Source organism: Euleptes europaea, chromosome 4 (genome assembly GCF_029931775.1).
Source record: "Euleptes europaea isolate rEulEur1 chromosome 4, rEulEur1.hap1, whole genome shotgun sequence".
Taxonomy (NCBI): Eukaryota; Metazoa; Chordata; class Lepidosauria; order Squamata; family Sphaerodactylidae; genus Euleptes; species Euleptes europaea.
This window is the reverse complement of record NC_079315.1, coordinates 112,448,233-112,458,003: the sequence shown is the minus strand read 5'-3', so window position 1 is coordinate 112,458,003 and position 9,771 is coordinate 112,448,233. Positions and strand designations below refer to the sequence as shown.

The 9,771-nt window shown below is 45.2% G+C and overlaps 1 protein-coding gene across 1 annotated transcript; it reads left to right on the top strand.

Annotated features, from left to right (window-relative positions):
* The first annotated feature begins 3,099 nt into the window (after positions 1–3,099).
* Positions 3,100–9,474, top strand: ELAC1 (elaC ribonuclease Z 1). The gene is made up of 3 exons (XM_056848714.1): positions 3,100–3,265; positions 6,548–7,015; positions 8,978–9,474. Exons 1-3 carry the CDS (start codon positions 3,109–3,111, stop codon positions 9,454–9,456), a joined length of 1,104 nt encoding a protein of 367 aa, XP_056704692.1. The 5' UTR covers positions 3,100–3,108; the 3' UTR covers positions 9,457–9,474.
* The last annotated feature ends 297 nt before the right edge of the window (positions 9,475–9,771 follow it).

The window sequence follows — 9,771 nt, the reverse complement described above, 5'->3', positions numbered from 1 at the left end:
CTGGGAGGTTTTGCCTTGGATTTGCCGCTCTCGAGATGTGCATTTTCCCCTTCTGAATTCTCAAAACTCTGCACGGGGGGGGGGGGGGGGGCTTACTGTTGAGTTTGGAGAATTTGGATGGGGAAAATGCGCATCTAGAGAGGGGCAAAACCTCCCGTGCATACAAAGGGACTAATTTAAAAGGGTCTAGTGTCTCTTCTGGCTAAGATTGAAAAGGAACTGGTTAAAAGGATTGGCTATAATGGAAATAGAACTATATATGTTATCAATTTACTAGGAAAATAATATGTATTAAATGAGTGTTAGGGAGAAATGGAGGACATACAAAATAATTAATTTTTAATGGAAATAATCAAATGCTTTTTATTATACTAATCCATCTATTATTAGTGAGATCTAATATTTCTTCTTTTTATTTTTATTTCCTTTTTTCTTTCCTTTATATGATATTATTAATCATTAATTCTTTTTTTCCCCCTTGGAAAATATAAATGTGAAAGAGATCAATAAATATTAACAATAGCATTAGGATTCGAATTTTGTGCAAAGGAGATTACCAATTTATTACAAGATGAAGGGAGACGTAGGGGAAGTCAACGGTTTTCTATTGTATATGAATTTTTAACAATGTTACCTATTAGCTTTTACTTTTTACTGCTCATGTCATTGTTAAACTACGTGATCAATAATTTTGGAAAAATAATAAAAAATTTCTTAAAAAAACAAAAACAAAAACCTCCCGTGCATAAATGGCCTTGGAGACTTAACCGCTCGCTCCTCCTGCTAGACGCTTAAGCCCCGGAACCTATTGCTGTCGGCTCAAAGGCTCAAAGCCACCGACTTCCTGGGCGTGCAAAAGAATCAGAAAGGAAAGAGGACGGCGCCTCCCAGCTTGCAAAAGGAGAGGGTTGCCCCCCCCCGTACTTTCCTCCACTTTCCTTCCCCATCAGAGGTGTGCATTGGAGAAATCAGGTGGTCGGGGGTGGGGGGGATTTCCAAGCAGGGAATCCTGAGCAGCAATAATGTATAGACTCCACCCCACCCACCCCAATTCTTGGTAGCCGGGACGTGACGGTCGGAAGACGTTCATGGTGTGTAGGACATATCAAGGAGTCGCGTTGGTGCATTGCGTAAAATTAGGGGATCCCGTTTTCCGAGGAGGGCTATAGCGCTGCAGGCTCCCGAAGAGGGGTTTGCACGCTGGGAATCCTGCGCGGGGAAAGGGGAAACCGAACACGTGATTGACCCTGCAAAGAGAAAGGGCGATTGCTCAGCTGGCGTGCCTGCAAGGGCGAAAACGCATGGGAGGTTTGGCCACTCTCTAAATGTGCATTTTCCCCCAGCCAGAGTCTCAGAACTCAACAATAAGCCCCCATGCAGAGTTTTGAGAATTCAGATGGGGGAAATGTGCATCCAGAGCAGGGGTTCCCAACCTTTTTTTGACCAGGGACCACTAGGACTTTTTTGTCCGGTGCAGGGGCCCCAAGGTTCCCAATAAAAACTCCGAGAATCTGAAAATAAACTTTAATCATGACTGTTTGTTAAACATTAAACTTAGAATAATATTTGAAAATATATTTTTATAATAGAGAACTTTTAATTGAAAATGTTAATTTATGATGGGTTTATAACTTTGTTTCGCGGACCTTAATTTGGTTCTCGCGGACCCCTGGGGGTCCACGGACCCCTGGTTGGGAACCAGTGATCTAGAGAGTGGCAAATCCAAGGCAAAACCTCCTACTTTTCTGTGTAGGGGGATTATTATTTTTTTCCTCCGAGGGGAGCATTCAGACGTGCAAGGAAACAACTTCAGCCTGAAAATGGTGCGATCCAAGAAAACCTTATCGATAACAGCTAGCATCGAGTCCCGTAGCACCTTCAAGAAAAGTAAGATGTTTTGGGTAGGGTTGCCAACTCCAGGTTGGGAAATACCTGGAGGTTTTTGGGGCGGAGCCTGAGGAGGGTGGGGTTTGGGGAGGGGATGGACTTTAGTGCCATAGAGTCCAATAGCCAAAATGGCCATTTTCTCCAGGGGAACTGATCTCTGTTGGCTGGAGATTAGTTGTAATATCAGAAGATCTCCAGCTACTACCTGGAGGTTGGCAACCATAGTTTTTTGGGGGGGTGAGTTGGAAAGTCAAAGCTTCCTTTGCAAGATACTTTGACTCTTGAAATTCATCCCCCATCCCAAATCTTGTTGGCCTCAAAGGTCCTACTGGACTTGAATCCAGGTCTTCTTCTGCAGACCAACACAGGTGACCCTCTGAAATTGACACATAAAGGGGATGAAACCAGAGAGTGGGCAGAACCACTATATGCTTCAAGTGTGTGTGGGGGGGGGGTCAGGCTAGCCTGGGTTATCCAGGTCAAGGTGTTAGAAGGAGAGGCCAGTGTAAAACAAGAACCAAAGAGCAATCAATCCATCTAGAGTGGGTGAGAGCCACTCCCAACAATGGATAGACAGGTAGGCAGAATTTATATAAAATTTAATGATAGAAAGTCCAGTGTGAGACATTTTTTTTTTGCTGTCAAGTCACAGCTGACTTATGGTGACCCTGTAGGGTTTTCAAGGCAAGAGGCGTTCAGAGGTGTTTTGCCATTGCCTGCCTCCATGTCATGGCCCTGGTCTTCCTTGGAGGTCTCCTATCCAAATCCTAGCCAGGCTGGGTCAGGGCTAAGAGGGTGTGGCTGGCCCAAGGTCACCCAGCAAATTTCCAAGGCAGAGTGGGGATTCGAACCTGGGTTTCCCAGATCCTAATCCGACACCTTAACCACTGTACCACGCTGGCTCTCGTGAGACATGATAGGCAGGTTCAATTTAGGCAGTCCATTAGTCGTGCCGTTACGTTTTGATGTCCAATAGCCTGCTAGAGCTTTGCCTGACAGTTCAGGGCAAGGGGAGTGTAAATCTACGGTTGCATCCGAGTATCGTTGGCTAGTGTGTGATCATTGCGCTATTTCAGTCTTTCGCAACTGGAGTGTTTTGCCCACAGAGGAAAATCCAGTTGTGAACGAGTGCAACCATGCAATATGCAGGGATGTGTAGATGTGGCTTTGACATACACAGGTCACTGTTCTTCTGTAGGTGATGCGCTGAATTCTAACACCATGGCAGTGGATGTAACTTTTCTGGGCACGGGTGCTGCCTATCCTTCTCCGAGTCGAGGGGCCTCAGCGACGGTGGTCCGCTTCGAGGGAGACTGCTGGCTGTTTGACTGCGGCGAAGGAACCCAAACTCAGTTCATGAAAAGTCCTCTGAAAGCAGGTCAGAGGGGGCCTCGTTCTGTTCTTGTTTCTCCCTCTCCCATAATACTAGAACGCGGGGTCATCTGTTGAAGCTGGAGGGTGACAGATTCAAAACCGATAAAAGGAAGTATTTCTTCACACAACGCATAGTTAACTTGTGGAACTCCCTGCCCCAGGATGTGGTGATGGCTGCCGACTTGGAAGGCTTGAAGAGGGGAGTGGACATGTTCATGGAGGAGAGGACTATCCATGGCTACTAGTCAAAATGGATACTAGTCATGATGCATACCTATTCTCTCCAGGATAAGAGGAGCATGCCTGTTATATTGGGTGCTGTGGAACACAGGCAGGATGGTGCTGCTGCAGTTGTCTTGTTTGTGGGCTTTCTAGAGGCACCTGGTTGGCCACTATGTGAACAGACTGCTGGTCTTGATGGGCCTGGGTCTGATCCATCAGGGCCTTTGTTAAGTTCTTATGTACCCGGGAACATTTCTTGCTCTGGAAGGCGGTGCTCTCTGAACAGGTGCATGAAAGAAAGTAGCAATGGAAATGGGTAGGGGAAAGGGGCTTGGGTAACGCTCAGAGACATGATGATGCAAGACCAGCAGTTTTAATGTAAGCAGCTAGATTTGAGTCCAGTAGCTTCTTAGATTCCTTTGAAATGTGGTGTTGGAGGAGAGTGTTACAGATACCCTGGACCGCCAAAAAAACAAATCAGTGGGTTTTAGATCAAATCAAGCCTGAACTGACCCTAGAGCTAAAATGACTAAACTGAGGCTGTCGTACTTTGGACATATTATGAGAAGACGTGTCACTGGAAAAGACAATCACGCTAGGAAAAGTTGAAGGAAGCAGGAAAAGAGGAAGACCCAACAAGAGATGGATCGACTCTATAAAGGAAGCCATGGCCCTCAATTTGCAAGATCTGAGCAAGGCTGTTAGGGATAGGGCACTTTGGAGGACACTGATTCATAGGGTCGCCATGAGTCAGAAACGACTTGACGGCACTTAACACACACACACACACACACACAGCTTCTTAGAGATGAACAAGATTTTCAGGGTATAAGTTTTCGAGAATGTTAAGCCAGAAACTTTGTTGTTAAAGTGTCTTCCTGATGTTCCGAGAGACCAACGGATAGCTGCGCTATATATATTAACTGCAGCTAGAATGGTCTTTGCTAGGCAGTGGAACCAGAAAACCACTCCTAAATACACGATAGGATGTCAAAAATAAAAGAGGTTTATATTTTAGGGAAGTTAAATGCTTACCAAAAACATAATGATATTAATAATGGAGACCTGCTATGAACAGGAACGATACAAAGAATGGAAATGTCCATTTTATAAAAATATATAGTTTTGGTTAGATGGGAAGGGGTTACTGATACAGAGTTGTAAAGTATTTTATGTGACTTTTTGTTTTTAGTTTATGTATATTTTTATTGTTAATTGTTCGTGTTTATTAATAAAACTTTTTTTAAAAAGCTTTCAAGAATGTCAGATACCAAGGGAGCTTTGACTCTTGAAAGCTTGTGTGTGTGTGTGTGTGTGTAGAGTGCTGTCAAGTTTGCGGCCAACTGATGGCAACACCTTATGAGGTTTTCAAGGCAAGAGACTAACAGAGGTGGTTTGCCAGTGCCTTCCTCTGCACAGCAACCCTGGCATTCCTTGGTGGTCTCCCGTCAAAATACTAACCAGGGCTGTCCCTGCTTAGCTTCTGAGATCTGATGAGATCAGGCTAGCCTGGGCCATCCAAGTCAGGGCCTCACAAGCTTATCCCTCCAAACTCTTGTTGGTCTCTAAGTTGCTCTTGGACTTGAATCTAGCTGTTTTACTGCAGACCAACATGGATACCCTCTGAAACTATCTTACTGTAAGCAAGCTAGCTGTCTATGGTGTTGAGCCATTGGCTGCAGTGAAGATTCATCTGTTTGTTCATACCTGGGCTGTGCCGATAGCTGTGTCAACATGAAGGAGCTTCCGCAACATGTGGAAAGCGGAAGCTTGGTACACAGGAAATCTAAAACACGGGAAAAACTAGGACCTGTCTTGGAACTGGTGACATGAATGTTGGCTCATAGGAATTGCTGGTGGCTCAGCACAGAGGAGACAAGATGTGGATTTTATTCACATCCAAGTTTTGCTAAAGTGCATGATGGAGGAAACTGGGAGTATTTCGAGTGGCAGCCAGGAATGTGTCAGATGTCACCAAAAAACACCCCGTTTGTTCATGATAGACACAAGCATTGCTTGTGTGCTGTGCTTCTACGCGCCTTCTTTCCTTGGTTTGTGCAGCCTCAACTCAGAGTCCAGGTTGTCATGACATCTTAATGCAGGTGCCTGGGCGAACTGGCGTTTGCTTCTTTCTCACAACCTCCGATTCTTGAGTTGAATCTCAGGCTGCTTAAGAGCCAGCATGGTGTAGTGGTTAAGAGCTGTGGTTTGGAGCAGTGGACTCTGATCTGGAGAACCGGGTTTGATTCCCCACTCCTCCACATGAGTGGTGGAGGCTAATCTGGTGAACCGGGTTGGTTTCCCCACTCCTACACAGGAAGCTAGTTGAGTGACATTGGGCTAGTCACAGCTGTCTTGGAGCTCTCTCAACACGACCTACCTCACAGGGTGTGTGTTGTGGGGAGGGGAAGGGAAAGTGATTGCAAGCTGGTTTGCTTCTTCCTTAAATGGTAGAGAAAGTCAGCATATAAAAACCAACTCTTCTTCTTTCATCACGCAAGGGTGTGTCGCCATGAGGAAAGCAGGAGGCCCTTGCGTTAAAGGGGGAATGTTCACATTGATATTGCGCTCATTTTGAGCCTGACTCACGGCGTTCCCATAACTTTACCCTTTAAACCAGATTAAAAAGAAACCTATTTCAGTCTGGCTTAAAGGGGAACGTGTGGAATTGTTTCAGAGGAATGCCCATGTGGACAACTTCCTCCGTTGCCACTACGAGGTAAGGATGGAGCTAAACTCCTCTTACAGAGTAGTATGGAACTGCTTTCTATAGAGATTTATTTTTTTAGTATGCTAGCCGTGCCATCCTAAGGAAAGTTAGCCCTTCTTATTTGATTGAAACCAATGGGTTTAGAAGGGTTTAACTCTGCTTGGGATGGCACTGTGTTTTTGAAAGATGTAACTCATTCATAAGAAATCGGGGAGTCAAGCTAAGACAAGAGAGAAGATCCTGAGCAGAGGTCTCCATGTGAGTTCTTGTCCTATGTAAAGTTGCATTTTCATGATGTTCTTGTATTTTGGATTCCTTTGGCTCCAGTACTTTTATTGCTATTTGAATTATCAGGTAGAATTACAAAGATCTTCATTACTCATCTTCATGGAGACCATGTCTTCGGCCTTCCTGGACTTCTCTGTACTATCAGCCTCCAGAGTAGTTCCACCACAAACAAGCAACCTGTTGAGATTTATGGACCTCTGGGACTAAGGAGTTTCCTCCGGAGAATTATGGACCTCTCCCACTCACAACTCGTCTTCCCTTACGTCGTTCATGAACTGGTGCCTACACTAGATCAGTGCCCCATGGAAGAGCTCAAAGAGGTGCCTTTTGTGGACAGAGACGGTGCCTCATTGGAAGAAGCACAAGGGAACACTATTTATTTGGATCCAGTAGAAGACTCGTACCTGTTGGTGGACAACGAACAGTTTGTGATGAAAGCATTTAGGCTCTTTCACCGAATACCTTCCTTTGGTTTTGTCGTCGAGGAGAAGCTGCGGCCCGGAAAACTCAATGTGCAGAAGCTGAAGGAGCTAGGTAATGGCTCTGTCTACTTGAATCTTGTAAGAAAGGTCTTGGAGCTATAGAGCCAGCGTGGTGCAGTGGTTTAAAGAGCCAGTGTGGTGTAGTGGTTAAGAGCGGTGGTTTGGAGCGGTGGACTCTGATCTGGAGAACCAGGTTTGATTCCCCACTCCTCCACATGAGCGATGGATGCTAATCTGGTGAACCGGGTTGGTTTGCCCTCTCCTACACATGAAGCCAGCTGGGTGACCTTGGGCTAGTCACAGCTCTCTCAACCTCACCTACCTCACAGGGTGTCTGTTGTGGGGAGAGGAAGGAAGGTGATTGTAAGCCGGTTTGATTCTTCCTTAAGTGGTAGAGAAAGGCGGCATATAAAACCCAGCTCTTCTTCTTCTTAAGAGCAGTGGACTCTGTTCTGGAGAACCAGGTTTGATTCCCCACTCCTCCACATGAAGCCTTCTGGGTGACCTTGGGCTAGTCACAGTTCTCTCCAAACTCTCTCAGCCTCACCTACCTCACAAGGTGACTGTTATGGAGAGGGGAAGAAAGGTGATTTGTAAGCTGCTTTGAGACTCCTTAAAGGTAGAGAAAAGCAGGGTATAAAAACCAACTCTTCTTTTAATCTCACTTCTTCTTTTAATCTTAAAAAGGATTTCACTATGAAACTCCCAGGTCACCTCTGCCAATGCCATGGAATGCTGATGTCACACCCTGGCTGTTGATTGGACGAATGACTAATAATTTTTCCGGGCATGTAATATACTTTTGTTGGGCAAAGAAAGAGAACTTACTGTAGCACCTTTGGGACTACTTGATTTCTTGATTGATCTTCATAATCTCCAGCCCGCTTCATGCCAGAAGTAAGCCGTTGGCTACGAAAGATCTTGCCGCAGTGAAGCATCTTAAATCTTTTAAGATGCTTGTGTGCTTCCCGGCTGTCTTGCTGTTTACAGGTTTGGCACAGGTCTTCTCCTTTGCAAGCCTTTGGTAATATCAATTAATGGCTGTGATCTGATCGGAAAACTTGGGCTCAGAAATGTACAGGGTAACAGCGGCGTCTCTTTTCCAAACACATTTTGAAGAAGAGCGCCTTTCCTTTATGATGAGAAAAGGGACCCTTGAGATTTTGGCTGCGTTCAAACAGCACGGCAAACTTTGGAGTTTGTGCTTTAAATCCTGGTTAGTTTGGTGGTGGTGGAAGAAAGCGCCACCAAGTTGCAGCTGATGTATGGCAACCTTGTAGGGTTTTCAAGGCAAGAGGTGAACAGAGGTGGTTTGCCGTTGCCTGCCTCTGCTTAGCAACCCTGGACCTTTCTTGGTGGCCTCCCATCCAAGCACTAACCAGGGCTGACCCTCCTTAGCTTCCAAGATCTGATGAGATAGGGTGAGCCTGGGCCATCCAGGTTAGCTTATCAGACATAAGTAATAAATCCCATTTTGTGTGTAACCCCCATCTGATCTGTTGCCTCCTCTCTGCTTCCCAAATCCTTCCTTTTTGGCTATTTCAGTGGCGGGCCAACTCCAAGGCTTGTAGGCCTTCTAGGGATGCCTGGTGTTACAGGATGCTGGACTGGATGGACTACTGGTCTGGTACAACAGGACGGTGATTATGAGGGGCCCGTGGCTCAGTGGTAGAGCATCTGCTTGGCCTGCAGAAGTTCCCAGGTTCAATACCCCACGTCTCCATTTGAAAGGACCAGTAGTAGGGGATGTGAAAGACCTCAATCTGATACCCTGGAGAGCTGCTGCCAGTCTGGGTAGACAATACTGACCCTGATGGATCAGTGGTCTGATTCAACAGAAGGCAGCTTTATATGTTCATGTTCTTATGAAGGTGATATTGGCTGGGGGAAGAAATGGGTATCTGAGAATGACTCCAATTGTGAATCCCTTAAGAGCCAATTCGAATTTCTAATGTTCTTAGGTACATTCAGAATTATGCTGAAAGTTTATTTGTACCTGTGCTTTCATTTCCAGGAGTTCAGCCGGGCCCCTTGTATGGTAAACTGAAGGATGGTGTTACTATTGTCCTGGAAAATGGGACATCTGTATCTCCCTCAGATGTCTTAGAAGAACCTTTTCCAGGAAGAAAAATTTGTATCTTAGGAGATTGTTCCAGTATTGTTGGAGATGGAGCGGTGAGGCTTTGTTACGAAGCAGATCTGTTGGTTCACGAAGCCACGCTGGATGACACCCAAGTGGCCAAGGCCTACGAGCATGGCCACAGTACTCCCAAAATGGCGGCCGAGTTTGCAAAGCTGTGCAAAGTGAAGAAACTGGTTCTGTCTCACTTCAGCCAGAGGTATAAGCCAGCCAGTCAGGTTGGTGAAGGTGATATGGATGTTACGGAATTGAAGAGACAAGCAGAGCTGGTGTTGGATGGACAAGAAGTGGTATTAGCAGAAGATTTCATGACCATTGGTATTCCAATGAAAAACAAACATTGTGCTACCTGACTATGGAAGGGAGAAATTAGTTTGCTGATAGGCTGATCATATAGCCATGCATTACTTTAATTAATTTCAGTGGTGGCACAAGAAGAAGTCCTTCCCTAAATCAGAATGAGAATGTGCCAGTCCTCTTTTCCAGCAAGGCAAAATTCATCATTAGGTTATTTTGCTGTAACCTCCTTGAAAATCACTTAGAAATCGCATCATTTTTGAAATATCTTTTATTGCAGTATTTTACCTCATAATTTTATTTAAATGTTCATTCCAAATTAAGTGTTTATAGAATTGAAGATGCAATCTTTTGCCCATGTTCTCAGGACT

Bases quoted from the DNA above. Each gene is read 5' to 3' on its own strand.
- ELAC1 (XM_056848714.1), top strand. From the start codon at position 3,109: ATGGCAGTGGATGTAACTTTTCTGGGCACGGGTGCTGCCTATCCTTCT. The intron at 3,266-6,547 runs GTCAGAGGGGGC...TTGAATTATCAG, and splicing joins GAAAAGTCCTCTGAAAGCAG to GTAGAATTACAAAGATCTTC. The intron at 7,016-8,977 runs GTAATGGCTCTG...TTTCATTTCCAG, and splicing joins GCAGAAGCTGAAGGAGCTAG to GAGTTCAGCCGGGCCCCTTG.